General features: G+C 29.4%; 1 protein-coding gene across 1 annotated transcript; it reads left to right on the forward strand.

Annotated features, from left to right (window-relative positions):
• Positions 1-22,659: 22,659 nt before the first annotated feature.
• Positions 22,660-24,568, forward strand: LOC130945354 (uncharacterized). The gene is made up of 3 exons (XM_057874084.1): positions 22,660-23,016; positions 23,265-23,516; positions 24,278-24,568. Exons 1-3 carry the CDS (start codon positions 22,660-22,662, stop codon positions 24,566-24,568), a joined length of 900 nt encoding a protein of 299 aa, XP_057730067.1.
• Positions 24,569-24,814: the final 246 nt, after the last annotated feature.

Below are 24,814 nucleotides of genomic sequence, written 5' to 3' on the forward strand. Positions count from 1 at the left end.
AGAGGTTTCTGGAGAACTAGGTTTTATGTATGTATTTTGGGCTTTGGGTTATGTATATAAGTATGAAAATATTCTCCGGCCAGCCTTGACTTTGCAGGCTGAGTCAGGAGCTAGTTATTTTGTATCATTAACTCTCTATTCTCACTTTCTGTTTAGTTATACTTATGAACTTTAGCTTTCTTAGCACGCAAGTTATCTCGTATCCTGAGCATTGCGTTTTTATTTCGCAATTTTGTTTTACCGTTTTTTAAGGCTCTTAGTTAAATACCTTTTTCACTATTAATATATATATATATATATATATATATATATATATATATATAGAGAGAGAGAGAGAGAATTTTACTCTTAGAAGTCGTGATACCTCACCACCTCTGTCTTATGACTTAAGCATAAGATTTTGTGTGATAAGGTGTTACACTACTCCAACTTTCTCTCTTATATCTTCGTTCCTTATAATATACAATCGTGTATGATCATTTATCCATCTCAACATCTTCATCTCTGCCATACAAGTTTCACATGTTTTCTTAAATACATTCATAATAAGTTAAAAAAACAAAATATTCTCATTTTACTTAACATAAACTGCATCAAATTGTATGTACATAATATTGGATAAAAATAATATGTTAAATATTCAAATATTTTTTATAAATTATTAATATGGTTAAATAGGTGGTCTTTATTTTTTTTACTAACATATTATTTAGATAAATATAGTGTTATTAAAAAACTCACTCTTACTGTTTTAAATGACTACAAATTAAAATTATTTTTACTATTTATCATATCTAACCATAATTATGTTAAAATTATTATTGTACAATATAAATTAATTAATACATGCTACAAAAAAATTAAAATAAAATTTTTAGTAATAATTTCAAAGGTAATATTATTATTTACGTTGTTGACCTAATTTAAGTTAACTATTTGAAATTAGTGGTAAAATCTCAAGAAATTAGAGTAAGAACAAATAAATAAGCGTTGGTATCAAATAAGATGTGAGTAAAATAAGAATAAAAAATTAATTGTAAGAAGAAACAAATACATATTAATGACATAAAAAAAGATAAATATCAATTTTATAGGATTAAAAAGATAAAGTTTACTATTTACTTTTTTCAATTATTTTTTAAATTTAAAATTCTGATATTCATTTTTTTTTTCTTTTGTTCATCCTCTCTATATTGTTGTTTCTACTATAACTTATATAATAGAAAATTATGTTGCCCAGCCAAAACAAATTTTATTTTTCGACTATCTTTTCTCTTTTTTATTCCAAATAATGACTACTACTAAAGTCCATATACTTGCAAAAAATAAAACAACCTAAAAAGAATATCCCTCCTACTTTAACCCACTTGATAGGTCCACTACCTAGATCCCTATAATTATCCCAAATATGTCCTACATCAACGCCTAATCATGAATTAATATTATTAATTTTACTGGCAAGAAACGAAAAACGGAATTTATAACTACCCCACAATCAATGCGTCTTACATGTGTTACAACTTACAATCTAAATTTGACACATAATATCAGTATCATGTTTATTTTTGGCGTCCTTACCCATAAATTTTTCTAATAACATTAGAATTCCCTAAAGAGTGTCACATAAATTTGAATCTTTCGAATATTTAGTGTGTGTGAGTGGAGGGTGCGTGTTGTATTGACCCAAAAACGAAAAAAAAATATTAATTTTTTTAGCATTGATAATAAACTCTTAATTTTAGTTTATGTGTATAGAATTTTTTGAATTACTACTCTATTTTGTTCATAGGTTTAAAATATCTCCATCAAAATTATATTTGTAGGAATAATTCTTTGTTCAATCCAACTAACTCATAGAAAGATAATTTTATTTGAAAGCAAAAACATGTACAACATCTAATTCTCTAATATTTCACAAATATTTATAGTTTATATATACTAGATTATTGGTAGTAAAAATCATGTACATTTATATAAAAAGAAATACAAGTTAATCGAATAAGTTTGGCTTTGTACTTGAATTCTACCCTACTCCCATCTAAAAATGTTTATGGATTGAGATGGTTTGAATTTGAATAAAAAAATAAGAATTGAATTGATTAAATTTTAATTGGTTCGAATTTTTAATTTTTAGTGAGTGGACATAAATTAAAAGTGAAATAAAAAACTTGAAAAAAGTTAGAAAAAATATCTAAATACTATAAATATGTAATAATAATAATGAAAAGAACAATACATAATCAATTCAAACTTAAATAATATTATAATTTAAAAAATTTTAAAATTAGAAGATAAATTTGTATAAACTTTTTTTTAATATTGGGCCAAAGGTGGTGTTACCCACCAAAATGACCTAGCAGACAAGATTAACACCGTTATAAAGTCGTTAGTTGCCGTCACAAAAACGTCGACATTGTTATTGAGAAAAATTGCACTGACGTATTGAACAAAACGTTATCAACGTTTTGCTCTACATGACCGACATGTGGCAATTCCTTCTCTCTTCCCATGCGTTAACCAAAAAGCCAATTCTCTTTTCCTTCGTTCTTTTTTCTTTTTTCTTTGGTCCATAGTTTCTATCCCCATTACTCCTTTCTATTTGAAGAACAAAAATAAAAGTTAGATTTTTCTTACCCCACAACAAAAAAAATGGCAGCAATGATACATAGAGAAAGGTTAAAATTTTATACGTTTTATTAGTAGTTAGTTAGGGTTAATTCTATTTTTTTTAAGCTAAAAGTTCTAAAAATAAATAGTATATAATTTTTAAATTAAGTTTTTGTTAAGTAGATAAATAAATTAATTGTTAATTGATTAGGAGAAGTTAGAAAATATATTTTTTTTCATTATACTTATAATAATAGTATTAGTTGTTAGTGTTGATAAATTGTCGTTGGTGTATAATATTAATTGGATGTTAGTATATATATATTTTTAATTTTAGTTTTAGTTTAACTAATTTTTTTAAAAAACATAAATTTTATTAATTTTAGTTTCATTATATATATATTGAAAAATAGCCCGTTTTAACAATTTTAGTTTTGCTTTAATTTTTTTTAAAATAGACCTTTTTAGTAATTTTGGTTAATTTTAAATAATTTATTAAAAAATATAATTATTTAGTAACTTTAGTTTTATTTAAAATAATTGATTTTAAAATAGAATTATTTATTTAACTAGGATATAATTTTTTAGTGATTTAAGTTTTTAGATTAAAAGTTGACTAAAATATATTAGCCTTGATTATTATTTAATGAGTATGGGTTATTTTTAGAATTTTTTTATATAAATGTTAGATGTTTCAATTTTTTTTTGTTTAAATTTTTAGTTAATTTATATGTGTAGTGCGTTTAGTTTTTAATAATAAAATTGAATTAGTCACCAAAAAAAAATAATAATAAAATTGAATTATTATTAATTATTAATATATATATATACCGTTAAATTTTTTTATTTTAATTATTTATTGAAAAACAGAGTTATTGTTATTAAATTTTAGCTATGTTTACTATTTTTAGGCTTTTTGGCAATATATATTGGAAAATAATGGAAGATAATTATTAATACTTAGGATATGTGTTTAGTAAATAGATTAAGAGTTATTATTATTAATGTTTTCAGTAAAAAAGAGAAAAGAAAAATATAAGTAACGGTTTGTATAATGTTTTACTGTAGAGTTAAAGATAAAGATGGAAAAATATGACATCATACATACTGATGAGTATATATTAGAATATCTTTAATATTCTGTATATGTAAGTAATTTTTTCATTTATTATTGTGCTTAATAATTAATAATTCAAATAGTAATTATAAATTATTTAGATTTTTAGTAATTATTAATTATATTTGTTACTAAACCGAGTATTAATTTAGTAATAGTAATTATTGACTAGTTCTAGTTATTGACCATTAGTTATTACTTTTATTTTTAGGGTTCAAGAAATTTGCACACGACACTTACACCAGATAGACTCATATGATGCTAGGATGGAAGAACAACTAAGAGAGAGTGGGTTCTATCATATATTTCAGATTGGGAGGATCATGTCTCATGGTCCAACTATAGACGCACTAGTTGAAAGGTGGCGGACTGAGACACACATGTTTCATCTTCCACACGGCGAGTGCACGATTACCTTGGAGGACGTCGCCATGATTTTTGGACTCCGGACTCACGGCTTGCCAGTTACTGGAACAACTGACCACAATACAAGTGGGTTAGAGAAGCGGTGCATGACCTAATTTGGTAGTGCTCCTGGCCCGAACGACCATAGAGGAAGCAGAATCAAGCTAGCATGGTTTCGCACTCTAAAGCGGTGCCAACACTTGACTGACCCAGTAAGTAGACAAATTTACGTAAAATATCACATAATGTGTCTATTTGGAACGACGTTATTTAGTGACAAATGTAGAATCACTGTGCACTAGAAGTATTTGCCGTTGCTTTGTGTGTTTTCTCAGATTCATGAGTTTAGTTGGAGTTCAACTTGCCTTACACACATGTATCATTTCTTATGTCGGGCATCTAGGTATGATTGCAAGGACATGGATGATCCTCCACCGTTGCTCCTTGTATGGATATGGATACGAATGCCGTCAATAGGACTACTGCCGATGGAAACTAGCTTTCCACTCGCTCGCAGGTAAAATTTAACTAAGATGTGGATTTAGTGATTTTTGTTGTAGTAACTGATATTACGAACAAGTTATGATTTAATTTGATGATATTGTGGTTGATGGTTGAAATGATTTATGAATTGAGGGAACCCTTAAGGGTGGTTAAATCCACTTTTAGGAAAGGTTATGTTCGAAATTTATAAAAATATGGGTTGTTGCAATATGTCAGGTGGAAGAATATCCACAATCTTTCACTCAGGAGGACGAGGAGGAGACTGACAATGCGGTTGACGAGACTCGTGCAGGTGAGCATGAGGTCGATCAGCTTGGTTTACGTCCTAATGCGGTTGATGAGGTTGGTACAGGTGATGAGATGGTTAATGAAGCTGGTGCAGGTAATTTGATTGTTATGCATTGAATGGGATTGATATTTTTGTTGATGAGACATTATTTAGTGATATAGTAATAGTATTGTGTTAAATTGGTTATGACTGTTGATTTAGGATAGCTATTCACCCAGTTGTTTCTTGATTAGGGTTGGCTATCATACTATAGATCATGAATATTGACCAGGACTAATTTTTGTTGTCATTCAGGTGCTCAGGATAAGGGTTAACACTTTAGGATTGATCCGGCTCATAAAAGTGCCTCTAGATGAAGCCCATCAACCATCAAGAAGAGGGTAAGGAAATGATGTTCCAAAATAGAACAAAGTATGAAGAAAACTTTCTCTAAATGAACCATTTGTTGTGTGAATGTAAATTTATATGTATTAGCTTGTTTTATAGATGAATTTGTACTAATATTTACTATACATATTTAGAGTGAGACTTGTTTGATGACAGTGCACAATTTTGTAAGCTTGTTGAGAAAAGATTGATGAATTGTTGAGATTGAGGAAACCTTAAGAGTGGTTAAGTCTATTTTTAAGAGATGTTATGTCCGATTTTTTTTTTTAAAAAGTAAGGGTTTAACTAAATTTGATTGTATGAAATGCGCCTTGAAAGAACTAAACTTCAACTGAATATCACCCTAAATAAGTTAAATGGACACCACTAAAAATAAGATTGAATAAGAGTAAAAGTGAGTTAAATGGATACAATTGAATACAAGATTAAATGAGATAAATGCTAAAAATAAGCTAAGCTAACAACTATTCATGCGCAGTCGAGCCACTAGTACTAGCTCCTCCACGGTGTGGGAATTTACTTCGGCTGTGACCCTCACCACCACAAAGCCTACAACACCTAGGACCATGTAAATCACGCACATTCATCTCATTCAAGAAGTGTGTTTTTTTAGGATGACCTTTGGTCACTCGCCTGAGGTGAGGATTGGGTACTAGTCGTGATCATTGATAACCAGGCTATGTTGTTGGGTTTCCTAGTGGCCTGAATTAGGTTTTGTACACCTTTTGGATCTCTCCCATCGTATATACCTCATGCACATACTGCTTCCAATCTAGGTGCTGGTTTGCACAACAGACAAATACATAGCGACAATGAATTCGATCGACCTGAAACTCACCACAATCGCAATGCCGAAGACGTAGATTTACTACAAATCCTAAACCGTTGAAAATCTCACGCACTTCAAAAACTTCGTTATGTCTGTCAAATAGATTAACTTGGATGTTTCCTAATGCCCTTTGATTAGATAAATTTTTTCAGTTGCATATTCAAAGAATAGATGACCTGTACTTATACGAGCCTCGGCCTCGGCCTTCTTCCTAGTGAACAAGACATTAAGCTTGTAAAAAGTTGCCTTGACAAGGACTGTCACGGGAAGATTGTGTACTCCTTTCGAAGCAATATTAATGCACTCCACTAGGTTAATGGTCATATATCCTAGCGAAGTCCTTCATCGTATGCCAAGGCATGTTGCGACCGAGGAATATTATTGAGCCACTGTTTGTAAGCCACACCCTGCTCACAATATCTCTGGTAACACATGTTGAATTCACGCATTGTTCTAGAATAGCCTACCACAAGAAAATCACACAATCAAGATAATACAATCAATTTGTTGTTAACTATTCACTGTCGGCCACAAAATGCTAAAAAGTTAATAATTAATTTACATATGTTGATAATCAGCTTTTGTATATGTGGCGCTTTGAACCTTCTCAAGAAGTTAGAAGCTATGTATCTGATGCAAAACATGTGAATAGCCCTCGGGTATTGCCATGCTCCATCACTACGACCTACAACTGAGATAATGGACTCGTGTCGATCAGATATAAGACTAACACCATCCTGATTAACTACATGCGTTCGTAGATGGCTAAGAAAAAAGTGTCAAGTATCGGCGGTCCCATCCTCGACTATGACCAATGCAAGAGACACGATATTTCCATTTCTATCTTGTGATACTGCAACTAAGAGAACCCCTTTATATTTTTCATACAAGAGTGTGCCGTCTACTTATACCAGCGGCTTGCAGCTTCTGAATGCTTTAATACAAGGATAGAAAATCCAAAAGACTCGCGTCAAAATCCATAGATCCTCAACCAACTCATCCTCTCGGTAAGCATCTGCAGTTTCGTACTCAACGGTTGTTGATGGTTCTTTTGCAACCATTGCTTCAAACAATGTTAGCAAAGCTACATAAGAAGCTTCCCACGCACCCACCAAATATTTTCTCAATTGCTTTTTGTTTGGTCAACCATGCTTTGCAATAACTTATCATATAGTTGAACTTCGACTGTACTTCAGCAATTACAGACTTCACCTTTAGGGATGGGTCGGCTTCAACCGATGGTTTTATTGCTTCTGCGATTTTACCAAAGTCCATCTTGGTATGATCTTGAGAGATGGTAGATCTGATGCACGTGTGACTACCGTTATACCTCCTTATCACCCAATAATACTGTCTTTTTAAGACAAACTCTGATAAGTCAATCATAACTTTTTCTGTATTATACACATTTAGCATAGAATGTCGTTGATTCTGATTCATACACCCTATAATTGATGCCCCTACTTCTGAATGGTATACTCTTTAACTGCTGCAATCACAGCTTCTCTGGAGTTAAATTCCATTCCAACAAAAAAATTCACCGTCTGCGACAACAGCAGAAACTGCACGAATAATAATAATAATAATAATAATAATAATAATAATAATAATAATAATAATAATAATAACCACCGTTGTATAACAAGACTAATAATAATATATATAATAATTAGGAATAATAATAATAATGTAACAATACTAAGAATAATTCATATAATCCTAACAACAACAACAACAACAACAACAACAACAACAACAACAACAACAACAACAACAACAACGTAACAATACAATACTAATAATAATTCAAATAATCCTAATAACACAATAATAAAATTACCTGTATTAACATATTCAAAAAATTATGATACTTGTATAATATCAAGATTTAAAGTATGCATAAACGATGGTGCTCCAGATGGATGTTGATATACTAGTGTGTTAGCAACATCTACCACATTTCCCTCAACTGATATATTATCTTTCTCCACATCTTCAGTTAGACCAACAACTTGATAATTATCTTCAAACTCTTCATCATTTTTGGTATTATAACACATCCAGTTTATATTGGGTTTTGAAAAATCAACATCTTCAATTTCTTCGAACTCAACGTATAATTCGATAAGTGAGACTCGTGCTTTAGTTTGATGGTAGGTCGAAAACATTCCTTGTATACCAACTTCATCAGCCACATGCATTATTTGAAATTGAACGAAACCACCAAATACTAACACAGGCTGTCTGTACAAAATATTTGTCACTTTCTTCAGGCCTTGATGATCTACACTCTAACAAAGTATACTCTTAAGTTCTTCATATGTTATTGAAAGAGGAACAACAATAACACATGAATTCTCGCACAAAAAAATCATACCCTCATGTGTATCATGCAAAATATGACCATTGAAATATATTCTTAAACTAACATAACTCTATTTTATACACCTACTACATTTACCTACAACTTATTTCACTCAACAAATGAAGAACAACTTCAACTACTAAAAATCTAAGAGTTCTAAGCTCTCTGAACATTTAAAGACGAAGAACTTTATGTTGCTCACTTTCTACTCTGCTCAAAGTATTTCCAGCATAATACTAACATATCTTTTATAATTAATTTTACATTTTTTTATTCACACTAGTAATAAACATTGACGACGTTTTTACTTTTCTGCAAAATGTTAGTACCATTTTAACTATTATCAACAATAAAAATTCATTTAAACACAAAACGGCACCACTGTTTTCTATTTTTTTAATTAAAAAATATTACTCTATCACAAAACAGCAGCGCCGTTTTCCTCTTTCATCTATTTTTAATTATTTATTTCTACATAAAACGGCAACATCGTTTTTGTTTTGATCATTAAAAAATTTTAACCACATACAAAATGTCTCCACCAATTTAACAAAAAAAAAATTTTTTTTCATCTTATGTGTGATCCAACTTCAGCCTTATGTACTACAAGCACCCAATAGCTTCAACTTGTCTCGTAGTAGGCATTTTATCACATCTGGTCCATATAGAAATATTTAAAATACACACAATTATATAAATTTATATAAATATTATTACATAGATATTCAACCATATTAAAGAAAACATAAATTCTATAACATTTATATAAATTCTGTAATATAATGTTATGATGTTTTAAAAAAACCTTTCAATGTACTTAAAAAATTTGTCTTGTACTTTTTCAAAACTTTGTTCCAATATTCTAATATTTATTTAAATAAAATTTTTCACATACTTAAAGATATAATTGTAAGAATTGAACCAATAATTAAACTAGACAGACTACTAATTTATTGGTTCATTAGTTTAATCGATAAGTTACTGTAGAACTGGTCCTATGTAAATAAAAAATATATATCTTCACTAATATTTTAAAAATAATCAAGTTTTAACAAATTATAATCCAATTATTATTAAATAAATATATAAAATTCTAATCTTTTTCATAATAAAAAATTTTTAAACTTTATTTTTGTATTAAAATATTTTTATATTTATTATATTTGTTACCTACAATATGTATTTATTAAAAAATAATATTAATAAATATCATATAATTATAAAAAATAATTATATTATAATTAATAAAAATTTTGATATTTTTATTTATACATGTTTAATAATATTTATATTAATAATTAAGAATAATAAAAAATATAATTAATTTAAATATAAGTAAATATAAAATTGAAATAATATCTAAAAAAATTATTGTGGGATTTTACTACATAATTACTAATTAGCATATAAAATAACAAGGAATAACATGGTTTAGTGGCATACAAAGAAGACCAAATTTAAATCATATTTTCATCAATTTTACAATTTTTTTTAGCGGTTTGATTGGATCGGCTTGATTGGTTTTTTTACCAAGGTTCTGAAAACCGGATCAAACTGGTCAGTTCGACCAGGTTAACTGGGAACCGGTCCTCTAGCCGGTCCGATCATCCTCAAAAATTGACTTGCAAAAAATCGGTAAAAAAACTGGCCGAATTGATGGGTAACTGGTGAATCGGATGAATCAGACCGATTTTTCCAAGGCCCGGTTCACTGTTTAACATAAAACGTCAGCGTTTTAGGGAAAAAAAACCAAAACGGAAAGCCCAAAACGACGCAATACCCTCCTCACCCCTTTCCTTCCTCATAAACGAATTGAAACAAACCCTAGCAACCACCTTCTCTAGTCATCACTCACCTCACCTCCTCAACCCTAATTTCCTCTTCTAGCTTCCTCCAACAAACTCCAAAGTCACTACCACAATCGACGCTGAATCGGAGCTTCTGTCAGCAGATCGAAGCAGCTGCCACCGTCGCGGATCGAAGCAGCTGCCAGCGGCGTCGTCGTCTTGAACTCTGAACTCTGAAGCTTCTGGCATTGCGAACGTCTACTCAGCCCTGTTCTTCTCGCCGTCGCAAACGTGCTTGTTTTCCTCGCCATCGTTCTAGTGCCTCCAGAAGCTTCCCTTCCTCCAACAACAAGTTCACCTACAACTGCGACAACCACACCTTCAACTTCCTCATCCATAATGACTTCATTCGGTTCCTCTTTTTTTCTCTCTATATCTGTTTCCTCTGATTCAATTTTGTGTATATATGTATGCATTTTTGTGTAAATTGTGTAAATTGTGTTGTTTTGAATTTGATTTGTTTTGTTTGGATGGTGTAGTTCTGAAATTGATCTGGTTTTAAAACTTTAATTAAAATAAAAAAAACTGATCCTTTTCTAAGCTCACTGTCACCGTCGTTTAATGTGATTATGTTCTAGATTCTGAATTGGGATTATGTTCTGAGTTGGATTTTGCTTAATATGATTCTGAATTTAATTTGGATTGTTTCACTTAGTTTTTCTGTTTCTAGATTTGGCGGTTGAGTTGTCTGTATTCAGAGTTTTTGTTGTTGAAAAGCATTGAATTTGTTGAATCTAGTTAGGGTTTAGTTAGTTATAAGAGGCTTGTTGCACAATAAAAGATTTCATCAATGTGTTATTCAATTGAATTGTATATTGACAGCCCAAAAAGGGATAATTGAATTGTATAAGAGAATTGACGTTGAATAATTAGTCTTGGCTTGATAATATTGCCTGCAAGATCTTTAATTTTTTACAGTTTGAGTGAAAATTCTGCCTCAGTTACTTGTTTTAAAGTCATCAATAAATTTAACTAAATCTAAATATTATCAATGAACTTTTCATCTTTAATTTTTATTATATCTTAAATTTTATTCAATTTTTTTACTTAAAAATTAATGAATTTAAATATGTAAAATTATATATTAAATTTTTAATAATTTTATTTAATATTTAATTAAATCGGTTGAACTCTGGTTAAATTTTGGTCGAACCACTAAATCAGTAAATCAATTACTTTACCGATTCATTGACCGGTCCAATTCTTACAACTTTATTTTTTACCTAAACGATTTTTAAACTGGACCAATTAATAATCTAATTTATCAATTTTTCAATCGAACCAACTGATTCGATCCCATTTTTAGAACTATATGATTAAAGGAATACTGGTTAACTACATTTGAAAATTTTTAAAAATTATACTTAAGTATATAAATGTATGACAATATTCTACCAATATAGATATACCTTTAATAAAATAGTAAATTGCAATTTCTTTCTTTATTATAAAATCAAACCCTATTCCTAGACTAAATTATCTTAATCCCTAAACCACCCTAAGTAAACTATATTATGTGAATTTTAGTATACAGAGCAAAATTGGTACAAATTTAAAGATTTGTTTACACCACACTTTCTAAAGCCACATTTTAAACCGTAACTCTTCACAAAGAAAAGCGTCACCTAATGGAAAAAAGTAAATTAGAAGATTTAAGAGAAGAAATAATCAAGTTATCAAAATTAATAGATCAAAAATTAATGATTTTAACTAATGTTAACTGTAATGACACCGAATTCTTAAAATCAATACAAAATGATTTTTCTCACAATCTTTATTTTACTATAAGTTTTATTGAAGGACTTCAAAAACCTGAAAAAACTTATTTTTCACACGGAATTTCTAAGAAATATTACCATGGAAATGATTCCCCACATCTTTATCATACTTTTAACCCACAATTAAATTCTATAGTAGATATGCTTGAAGAAATATTAGTATCCATAAAATTTCAAAGAAATAAAGAAAAGAGAATCCCAAAGAAAAAAATTTCAAAATATAATCAACATAACAGATCTAAAAGTAAAACCACCACTAAAATTATGAATATTGAAGAAAAATTAGAAGAAGTTACAATGCTTTTTAAACAATTAAAATGGCTCAAGAAAATAATATTATGGAACAAGGATTTCAAATAGAAGAAGAATTAGTAAATTCTGAAAATATAGAAAATGAAGAACACATCCTAGATTATTCAAGTGACGAAGAACCAGCAATTCCAATACAAGTAAAAAATGAAGCTGGAACATCTAAAGATATCCAATCTCAATATAAATGGGAAACAGGTTTTGATAATTATGCTTTTAAAAAAGGGTTTATAAATAAAGATTCAAAATATACAAAAATACCATCAAAATACGTTCCTAAAATCCAGGAAATGGAAGGAGAAAGAATGCTTGATTTAGACTGTAAAAAGAATGAAAAAGAAATTTTCGAAAATTGGTTGAATTCCTTTTTATTAGAAGCTTTTACTAATCCAAAGCTTAGTGAATTGTCTGGAAGAGATATTTGGAATTACATAGGATTTCATACTAAAGGAACTATAAGAGATTATATGACATCAATAGAAAACCAAATAATAGAAGATTTAGCAACAAAAACAACAGCTTATGATAAGATATTATATATAATGATGATTCTATATAAAGAATTTTTTGGAAAAAATATTATAGATCATAGACAAGAAGTCTATGATAAGGAATATCAAGAAGCAAAAAACCATTTAGCTAATATCCAGATATATGATCTATGTAATGTGGAATCTTATATATGTGAATATAGAATACATTATTACAAATTAAAAGAAGAAGATAAAAATCATTATCTTAGTATGTATATAACAAAACTTCCATATCCTGCTAATGAATTTATAATGGGAAGATTTATAAGAGAAATAAATAGAGGGACAATTGAAAATAATTTTGGTGGAGCAACCGCTGCAATAAGAGAGGAAATAAAAGAACGTTGTATGCAAGAAGCCACTCAAAAAAGATTTGCAAATATAATTAGAATTTGCTGTCAGGATAATGAAGAGATACCCCAAAAATATGGGCTTAATAAAAATTTTCAGAGAAAAAGAAAATATCAATTTAGAAAAGAAATACTATCCAAACTGGAGAAAAAAGAGGTATTTTAGAACAAGAAATAACAATAAAACAAAAGGCAAAAAAGTGACTATTGTCCAAATAAAAAGAAAACTGTAAGTGTTGGTATTGCCAAGAAGAAGGACACTATGCAAATGAATGTCCGAAAAAGAAGGATAAAAAAGATCTTACTAAACAAATAGAAATTGCTAAGTCTTGTTTTATGGAACCTTTAGAGGAATCTGATGATAACCTAGACTATATTTTTGAATATGTCTCAGAAACAGACTCAGAGACTGAGTAATAATGCCACATTTATTACTATAAAAATAACAGAAAATTTATAAATGCTTTTATAGATTCTGGAGCAACACAATGCTTTGCTAGTTCAAATATAAACTTGATTGGAAAAAATTAAAGAAACCATTAAGAGTTAGAATAGCTGACAAATCAATACATAAAATTGACCAAAAAACAGAGATGACTGAAATTTTTATTCAAATTATAGGTTCATTGTTCCATCTATATATATGTTAGATTCTGGAATGGATTTTATCATAGAAAATAACTTTTTAAAACTATATCATCCATTCATTCAAGAATTAACATATATAGTTTTAAAAGCTCCACACGATTCTTCAATAAATCAAAAATCAAAACGTATAAAAATACCAACTACTACTATAGATAAGATCTTAAAATTTAAAATATTTTCTATATTAGAAACATGTTATTTAAATTTATACTTTCAGATAAACATTCCAAAAATAATCTTGAAATAAAGATAGAGGAACTTTTGGATGAAATTTGTGCTGAAAATCCTTTAGATATTAAAAATACAAATAACGAATTAGTAAGCATTAAATTAAAAGATCCTACAAAAGAGATAAGTGTTCCAAATAAAATTCCTTATTCCGCAAGAGATAGAGAAGAGTTCTCTTTAGAATGTAGAGATCTTTTGGAAAAAGGAATTATAAGATTAAGTAAAAGTCCTCATGCGGCTCCAGCCTTTTATGTCGAAAACAATAATGAAATTAAAAGGGGAAAGCGAAGAATGGTTATTAACTATAAGAAGATGAATGAAGCAACTATTGGTGATGCTCATAAACTTCCAAGAAAAGATTCTATTTTAGAAAAGATAAAAGGAGCAACTTGGTTTTCATCTCTTGATGCAAAATCAGGATATTGGCAACTTCGTTTAGACGAAGAAACAAAGAAATTAACTGCTTTTACTTGCCCAACAAAAGAATCAACAAGTGTGTTACTCTATGAATGGAATGTATTACCATTCGGATTAAAACAAGCTCCAGGTATTTATCAAAGATTTATGGAAGAAAATCTAAAAGAGTTAAATGAATTTGTTTTAGTGTACATTGATGATATACTAATTTTTACAAAATAGGATAAAGAAGATCATCTTCAAAAATTATTAATAGTTTTAGAAAGATGTAAAGAAAAAGGACTAGTTCTTAGCAAAAAGAAAGCAAGAATAGTAAAACAAGAAATAGAGTTTCTTGGATTAATTCTATCCACTCAAGGAAAGCTAAAACTTCAGCCAAATGTCCTAGAAAAGGTAAATTTATTTCCTAATAAAATAGAAGATAGAAAACAATTACAAAGATTTTTAGGATGTATAAATTATATTTCTGATCAAGGATTTTTAAAAAATATAACAGAATACACTAAAAGCTTATTTCCAAAAATAAGTACTAAAAAAGAATGGAAATGGGATGAAAAAGACAGTATGCAAATTCAAAGGATTAAAGAATTATGTGAAAAACTTCCAGAACTTTATATTCCAGAAGAAAATGACTACTTAATAGTAGAAACAGATGCTTCAGACATAACCTGGTCAGGATGTCTAAAAGCTAAGAAAGCTATAAAAAGGTTGGAACAAGAAAAAGAATCACTAGATTCTAAATATTCCCCAAAGGAATTACTTTGCAGGTATATTTCAGGGACTTTTACTCCAACAGAACGGAGATATACCACTCATGAAAAGGAAACTCTAGCAGCAATTAAATCTCTTAAGAAATAGAAAATTGATTTACTACCCAGAGAATTTACATTAAGAACAGATTCAAGTTATCTAACAGGTTTCATACGATATAATTTAAAAGTTGATTATAATCATGGACGATTGGTAAGATGGCAATTATTTTTGTTACAATATCCAATAAAAATTGAATATATTAAGGGTGACAAAAATATTATTGCAGATATATTAACAAGAGAATGGAGTTCGTCTACAACGCATTAGATCAAGAAATTCAGAAATACGAACAAGAACTTGAAAAATGCAAGCATTGTCAGCAAATAAGGACACAGATCCAATCCCTAAAGAAGGCCATCGAAGCAATGAAATCAACACAACAACCAAAACCATCAGAGTTCAGCCAGCTAAGCGTGGTGGACAAATCAGGTGAAGAAAAAATTCCAGAAAATAAAACAATTGCTGAAATTATCAAAAAATCCACCCAAGATAAAAAATATTATGTAATTTATAATGGCCCCATGAAAGGAGTATATGATGCCTGGGAAAAAGCAGCACCATTTACACATCAATCAAGGATAATTCATAAAGGAGGGTCTTTAACACTGGAAGAAGCAAAGGAATCTTTCAGGGAATATGAAGCTCTTCATCCAGAGCAAACCCTAAAAAGAGTAGATAAAGCTCCAATTCAAACCCAGCGAACAGGAATAATAAGAAACATTCCTACAAGGGCTGAAATGAAGGAAAAGAAAAGGGTCTGTAGATCAAATCTCAGAGAAACCCTTAACATAGTCCTAAATTAGACTGAAGAAAAAAGGGCAATCTTGGGATATTATCCTATTGCCATAGAACAGCTAACAAAGCTGGTTATATTTCCAGATGCTTCCCCATCTGACACCTATCAGTTTTTTTCAGTATGGATTAATTGATACAATTTTAATTTTTAATGATTTGAAAATTATTAGTGAGTTTCCTGCAGGATTCATTGATGCAGTAAAGAGATTTAAAAATATGATTGACAACGTAAATCCAAGGGATATATCCCTAAAATTTACAAATAGTCAACCTATTTTTAATGAAGAAGAAGAATGCTTGGTTCCAGCACATCAAGTAATCTTCATGTCCGTCTTCCCAGGAAATTTTCAACTAATTGATCAAGTTCAAGATTTAACAATCTACAGTCATGAAGGAAGACTAGCCAGCACACTAGCAAGGGTCTTCGAAAGAACTCAAAAGATAACAAGGGAATCTCACACAAGAATCAATTATAAAAGCAGAAATACTTTGCTTGTGGCCAGTAAAAGGAATGAAATTGAAGAAAGAGAGATGAGACTCTTAGTGGAATTTGAATCAGCATTCTACAACTTATCTGGACTCTTAGAAAAGCTCCCCGAAGGGATAAAGAGAAATCTCTGCTATTTGATAAAAGACAAATAAGACCACAAGTGCCAGCTATGTGTCTCAGAATTATCTGAAGAAAGCAATAATGAAACAGAATCAACCCACATGATAAAGGAAGGAGACAACGCATCTGAAGGCCACATAATGAAAGAGGAGGACAGCACATCTGAAGCATCTCTCAACATTATTGCATAATGACGTAAGCGCTTAGGTCATAGAGCACCAACAATGTAGCTGGTGCAAGATAATAAACAATGACGTAAGCAATGACGTCATAAGAAGGGTAAGGATGGAAATTGTCCATCAGACCCAACCATTATAAATAGGTTGCTTAGGCAATTGTAGAGATCATCAAACCATAGAAAGCAGGAGGCTAAGAGTACTCATATGCTAGGAGAGCAAGGAGGAAGCTGCCGAGGCGATTCTATAGTTTGAAGAAGAATTCCCTTAGGAAAAACCAATTCTAAACTCCCCTCTGGAGTTAGTATCTACAATCTCCCCTCTGGAGATAAAAACATCTTATGTAAAATATACTAAATAAAGGAAGTTTTTTCTCCAGAAAGGTACGCCTTTATCCTAATTTCTTAGTTATGAATTATTTAGAAAGCTTAGAATTAACAGAAGAATCTGATTATTATAGATTAACTGCTTTATTAGATAATGAAAAACAGGCTGTTCTAAAAACAGAATTAAATCTCAAATCAAATGGAAATTTCAATAAACAAAATCTTTTAAAAGAAGTTTTTAATAGAAAAAATATAATATACTATGGAAAAATTCAACTTGAAGCCCCTATAAAGATAAAATCCGCCAATGGAGAACTTGAAATAGCTTTGATAAATGATGAAGAATTGAGTAAACAGATTGAAAAAATTAAGGATCAACAAAAAAGATCTAAAATTGGATGGATTCATATTAGTACTATACAAGTTTTAATCAAATCTACATATATGAAAGGAATTAATTCACCAATAAGCTTAGCAATCTGTGATAAAAGAATTACTGATGACCCAATAGATCAAATAATTGGAATTGTTCATGGAAACTTGGCAAACGTAAATGTTAAATTCAATGCCCATCTTGGATATGCTATACCTTTATCAACTGAAAACCTTGGAAGATCTATAAGTTTGGCTTATAAATTTCATAGAAAGAATCTAATGGAACAAGACGATGAACCTTTTTCAATTACATATGCAATAAATTATGCTTTAACAAATAGCCATCATAGTATAATATTTAAAAACAGAGAAAGAATTTATGTTGATGAATTATTTCAGAAAATTATAAAAACAGAAATACCAAAATATAAAGCTATTGAAAGCCCAATTCTATTATTAAAAGAACCATCAGAAAAATTAGTTTCATCGAATTTTCAAATAAGAGAATCTAAAATTAATAGCCCTTTAAGTTTATCCAAGTTAAAGATTAAAGAAGAAAATTCTGAAATAAAAGAATTAACAAAGAAGGTCGAAAAATTAAATGAAACCCTAAACATTAAATTATGACAATAAATAAAGAAAAAAATATATGTAACTTATCAAGACAAGAAATAAGAGCTCTTTGAAAGAGAAAGTCGGTTGAATTATTTACAGTTTTCTGAAATAAATCAAAGAGCATTTGAAGCTCTAAAAATAATTTATGACAAGTTAAAAAGAGAAGTCGAAGAACTAGAAAAATTAATAGAATCTCTAGAAAATAGTGATGAATCGATGATAGAATTTGCAGAAATTCTAAGATAAATAATGAAGCATACAAAGATTGAAAGACCAGAAAATAAAATAAATAGGAAAAGGGCGAAAAAATTAAAAAGTAAAATAAAGGAGTATAAAAGGGAATTAAATAATCTTCAGATCGAAATTGATGACCTTATAATAAAAAGGATAGAAATAAGAATAAATATAAACAAGTTGGAGTTAAACTTAAAAAATTTATAAATGCCTGAAAAATCATATTATGACTTAAAAGAATTAAAGCTGTTAAAAGAAAAAATGGAAGATGAAGTTGAAAAATTAAAAAGATATTTAGAAACAACAGAAAGTGAAGAAACAAAAGAAGTTTTTGAGGATTTAAGAAATTATATTAAAGAAAAAGACAAACAGATAAAAGATTTTATATACAACAATCCATGCAAAAAAGAATATTATAAACTAAAACAAGATTGAAAAATCAGAATTATAAATACTAGTAATACGGTCAATACTTTTTATTATGAATTGACAAATTATTCGAAGAGTTAATAGAAATTTCGAAAAAGAAATTAAAAGAAAAAATTGGTATCAGAGCCAAGTTAACGATTAAGGGTAACACTTTCTCTTTAAGCAACACTTTTAATGACACGCTTTTTCAGCCACAAAAGGACAAAAATCTATACAGACACATCTGTACACTAGATGACCTACTATATTAACACCATTATATTTTTCATTTCATGAATTACATCAAAAGTCCAAACACCCCAAACCAACAAAAAATTATTTCACCCACTTTTAAAATTATTTTCAATTTTTCATTCAACATTTAAATTTAAATATCAAAAGTTTAAATGCGATTATTAACAGATGGTACATACTTCAAACGAAATTTAGTCTAGAAACAGGGTTTATTACTTTATTTTTTAATAAAAAAAAGAAATTATAATTTACTATTTTATTAAAAGTATATCTATGTTGGTAGAATAATATTGTCATATATTTATATACTTAAATATAATTTTCTAAACTCTTCAAATATAGTTAACCAGCGTTGCTTTAATTATGTGAAGAACTGTATTTAAATAAATATTAGAATATTAAAACAATTTGTTTAAGTACGTTGAAAGATTTTTTTAAAACATCATAACGATTATATTATAGAATATATATAAAAATTATTCTGTAATAATTGTTACAGAATTTATTTTTTTTAATATAGTTGAATATGTATGTGATAATATTTATATAAATTTATATAATTATGTGTATTTTAAATATTTTTATACGGATAAAATGTGATAAAATGCATATTAAAAGACAAACTGAAGTTACTGGATGCTTGTAGTATATAAGATTTAAGTTGAATTACACACAAGATGAATTAACTTGTCTAAAGAGGCTAAGTCTCTAATGGCTGTATTTATGGTGGCTAGTGGTAATTATGAGACACACTTTCAATAAAAAAATAAGTATATTTTATTTTATTCTCATTAACGTTATGCTTTAGATATTAAATACGGTAATTTTTTCTTTTGTTAATATGCATATAACATTGCAAATAAAGTGATTTCTAAAAGTTAAAAATGTCAATTAGTTTTAATGCCTTTAAAATTTGAAGGACTGAAATTATAGTTATAAAAATCGATCGGACAATCGATCCAACTAAATTACTAGATCATTGAGTTATTGATTCAACCAATAAGTCACAAGTTAAATTTGTTAATTCAATCATAATTAAATAATTATATAAAATTTAATTTTTTATATTAAATTAAGGGATAAATATTGTTTTGATCCCTAATGTTGAGGATCAGAATCAAAACCGTCCTAATATAATTTTTAATTTAAAATTATTTTTAACATTTTTTTGTATTAAAATAATCATTTTTAATAAATTTTTTTATTTTATTCCTAAACTATTCCTACTTTAATAAAAAAAATTATAAATTTTTTTAAAAAAAATAAAAGAAAACGCATTTTGAGGGAGGAGAGAAAAAGGGTATACGAAGTGGGAGGGGAGGGAAAGAAAAAAGAGAAAAGGAAGAGGGGGAAGGGGAAGGGGGGAGGGGGACGGCGACGACGAAGCTTGGAGCCGCCGTCGCTGCTGCACCTCGCCGCCTCACCGCCTCGCCATTTTTCTTTCTGCTTCTTACTTTTTGCTCCTGCTTCTGCATCTTGCTTCTGTTTTCTGGGTTTGCTTCTGCATCTTCTGCTTCGTCTTCTACTTTTTACTTTTGCTTGAGTGCTTCTACTTCTAATCTGATTTTAATTTGTTATTTTTTTATTTTATTATTGTTATATGTTGATTTGTTGAATCTGGATTTGAATCTGAATTTGATTTGTTGAATACTGGATTTTGTTTTGTTCTTGTTTTGATTTTTGAATTGCTGTTTTTTTTTTTTGGATTTATTGTTGATTCATTTTTGGATTTTTTGAATTTCTTATTTTGAGTTGTGTGTTCTTTTTTTTTGTTGAATTTGTATTTTTAATTTGTTAATGGAAGAAGAATTTATTCTTCTAAAAGAAGAAGAACAACAAGAGAATTTCTTCTCTTGGAAGAAGAAGAACAAAAAGAATGAAATGGTGAAAAAAGGGTATTTTTGTCATTTAAAAAAAATTTATTAGAACGAACGATTTTAAAATGAATGCAACATTAAGGATGATTCTAAATCAAAAACTACATCAGGGACGGTTTTGATTCTGGTCCTCAACATTAGGGACCAAAATAATACTTATCCCTTAAATTAACTTTTTTTCTAATTTATTAATCAATTAATATCTATTATATTATTCAAATACATGTTAAAAAATATTAATATTAATAGATGTCATATAATTATCAACAACAAAAATATGTTATGATTAATAATTTTTTTTATTTTTTTAATAATTATATATAGTTAAAAATAATTAATTTAAAAAAAATAAATATAAAATAAAAAAATTAAATTAATATGAATACTATTTATTAGAATAAAAAAATAAAAAATATTTTAAAATTACATAACTAAAAAAGTTATTACATAAAATTATTAATTAGGATATGTCTAATAGTTAGTAATATATTTATAAAAAAACATAATATATTACAAAAAAAAATAAATTTAGTCTAGTAATTGCAGGATTTTTTATAACTTGAAGAGAATCACACCTCTACTATTGCAATTGAGAATTTTTCAATTTTTTGATTCACTTTACTCAAATTTTGTAATTTTGATTTTTGAAATTTCACAATAATTTATTAATCTCATAATAGATATTAATAGATATTTTTCACTATTGTAGTTGTTTATTGATTTAGAATTGTTTGTTACCGTGCTTCATTAGTGCATTTATCTTTATTACATCTAATCAAATTTTGCTTCTTATAACTTTAAACATGCCATATTTCAAGTTTGGATTGGTTATTGGACCTTAGCCACCATAGTCACCAAACTAATGAGACCACTAAAGACAACATCGTTTAAAGAACCATTAAAAATTAATGCAAAACAAATCAAATTAAATTAATCAAGTAATACCCATTAGCCAGCGGCAAACCCTTAAATAGAACTCAGTACTGCGATGGATTAGTTATTAGCCTGTCGGACTGAGAAATACCGTGAGAAACCAAAAGAAAAATTAATCAAGTAATTAATTTACTAATCTATTTAAATAAGTGTGAAAAATATTCTATAACAGAAAATTCGCCTAATTTTATTAATGTCTCACAAATAAAAAAACTAAACTTGAGGTATTGAGGCGAGTATTCTCGAGGTTAAGTCTTAACACATGACATGACAAACATTTGTCATTGAATTAACGAGTGTGACAGCGATGGTGGCATTAGTAAACTATGCACACATACACAACTGACACTACTATTTCCCACAAAAATGGTGCAACAAAGAAGCAGTTGACAAAGCTCATCATCCTTCTCCATCCAGCTGCCTCGCGCGGCACCCTATTCTCCACACAGTTCCACGTGTCACTCTCCAATACCCACTCCATGCACGTCGCCACGTGTCACAAAAATCCCATATCTCACCACCATCACGCCATGCATGCCTCACAAAAAACAAATCACAAAAACAAATAACTAATTCACTCGTTCACCCATTCACTCACTCTCGAGATCTGAAATTAATAACAGAAAATAATGGTGAAGCTAGCATCGGCAAGGGACTTCCGTACGTACGGGCCGGGCCTCACCAGAAACCGTTACGAGTACATCAACGCGGGGCTTTACCTGTTTTCCACCGTGGTCCTGAGTTGTGGTTTCGCATCTCAGTTTTCTTCCGAGGCTTCTTCGGGGCTCGTGGTTTTCCTCATTGCATTGGGCCTCATGTTAATCGTAAACTTTCATGACCTTATGGCGCATCTTGTTCCCATTGATTTCCGCTTTCAGTTGATGGCCTTTGATCCTCAGCTCGCCTTCGTCGAATTCGCTGTTCCCCTCTTCAACATGCTCGGAACGCTTCTTACTTTTCTTGCCGTTTTCTTCATTTTTCTTCAGGTACTATTGCACTCAAATTATCTTAATTTACATTTCTTAATTGTAGTTCGAATAGCAAGGTAACATTAGATATAATAAATTTGTAATTGTAAATGTAACATCTATAAAATCAGACTTTAAGTAGTTAAATAAGGTAATTTTAGGTTACAATAATGCTACGTATATATAAAAAATTCAAATCAGCTCTGATTGTGTAGCATGTGTTTTTTTTTTTCCCTAATATTTGTAATATGTGGAAGGAAATGCAGGAAGAGAAAGGACATGGTTACTTCAAATTGGAAAAGCATGCTCTGAACATGTTGGTTGCTGGTCCTGTACTATGGGTGGTGGGATCGATTCACAATTCATGTCAAATCTACGAGAGAGCAGATGGTCATGTTCAAATCTTGCAGCAATGTGTGTATATCCCCTTCTTGATGGGGAGTATGTTGTTCATGATTAGTTCCTGCCTCAATTATATTGAGCAATCTAGAGTTATCCACCATGGCCTCGGCTTACTTGTAAGTATAGCCTTCAAGTGGTGACTAATTAAGTATAAAAAATGCTATTTGTACACTAAAATCAATCACGGGATATTTTTGTATTGATATACGAATTGATATATGTGTAGTTTAATTTATTCTTAACGTGTATTTTACACTAGTAGTGGCTGATTTTAGTGGACACATAGCATAATTGATTAAGTATTCAGCAATCAATTACGTCATAGCTTTGTTTAATTGCAATATTAGTTTTGAAAGAAGCTTTTAATTTACTCTCATGTTTTACATATAGTATGTTACTATTATAGGAATATTATGATTTATATATAATATGATTGACAATTGGTATGAGTGTATATCTATCTTATGAAAACTCTCTTGATTTAGGAGAATTTGCTGTGTAGTTATGATACTTAAACCGATCTTAGTTGAATGACATTTACAATTAATTGTAGGTCTAAAATTGAAATATAACTTAATAGGTCAAATGCTTTTTTTGTTTTAGTGATATGCTTTCTAGTTAATGTCCTAATAGCACAATGAATTTAAAAGGAAAATATATTTGTTATTAGATTATTATACTACAAATCACGCTTCCATGCATACACATGCGACAAGGAAACCTATCTAAGTATCTAGCTACTTGATGAGAAAGATTTTGGCATAATGTTGAACTGGTAGATCATCTTATCTAATTTGATAGGAATGAACTGCTAAATTGGAAAATGAATCATGTACTAGCTAATCCGAGTCAATTATTAATGTTGATACTGTGGCAGGGTAGGGATTGGATCTGGTTAGGAATCTCGGGTACCATATTTTTCTTCATTGGTGGATTGATAAATGTGGTGAAAGTGTTCAAGATGCAACAAATGAATGGTATGAGGCTGGAGAAGCTGCGAGGTGGAGCACAAGAGCAACTAATAAGAGCGAGAGAAGGACATGTTCCCCTGCTTTCAGAACATCATCAAATAAGAATAAGACATAATCCACCACCTGAAGAAACCAAAGTTTCAAAGCCTCTTCCTACTCCTTATAAGGATGTCCTTCTCGGTCAAACTAGATCATGATTATTATATTGATGATGCTTATTTAATTTCTTAATGCTTAATTATAATCGTGAGTTCATCCCTTTCTCTTTTGTGCTCCTCTCTGTTTTTCCTCCTTGGGGAGCTAGCCGCCTCTTACATCAAATTCTGCGTAGGTTTCTTGAGGCGAGAAATGCTACACGGCCTTCATAATTTATTGTTTTTGGCCATCAATGTTTAAAAATATGGGATAAAGTACGTTGTTAGATTACTAGAGTAAGGAAATAT

This window comes from Arachis stenosperma, chromosome 8 (assembly GCF_014773155.1).
Source record: "Arachis stenosperma cultivar V10309 chromosome 8, arast.V10309.gnm1.PFL2, whole genome shotgun sequence".
In the NCBI taxonomy this organism is placed as follows: domain Eukaryota; kingdom Viridiplantae; phylum Streptophyta; class Magnoliopsida; order Fabales; family Fabaceae; genus Arachis; species Arachis stenosperma.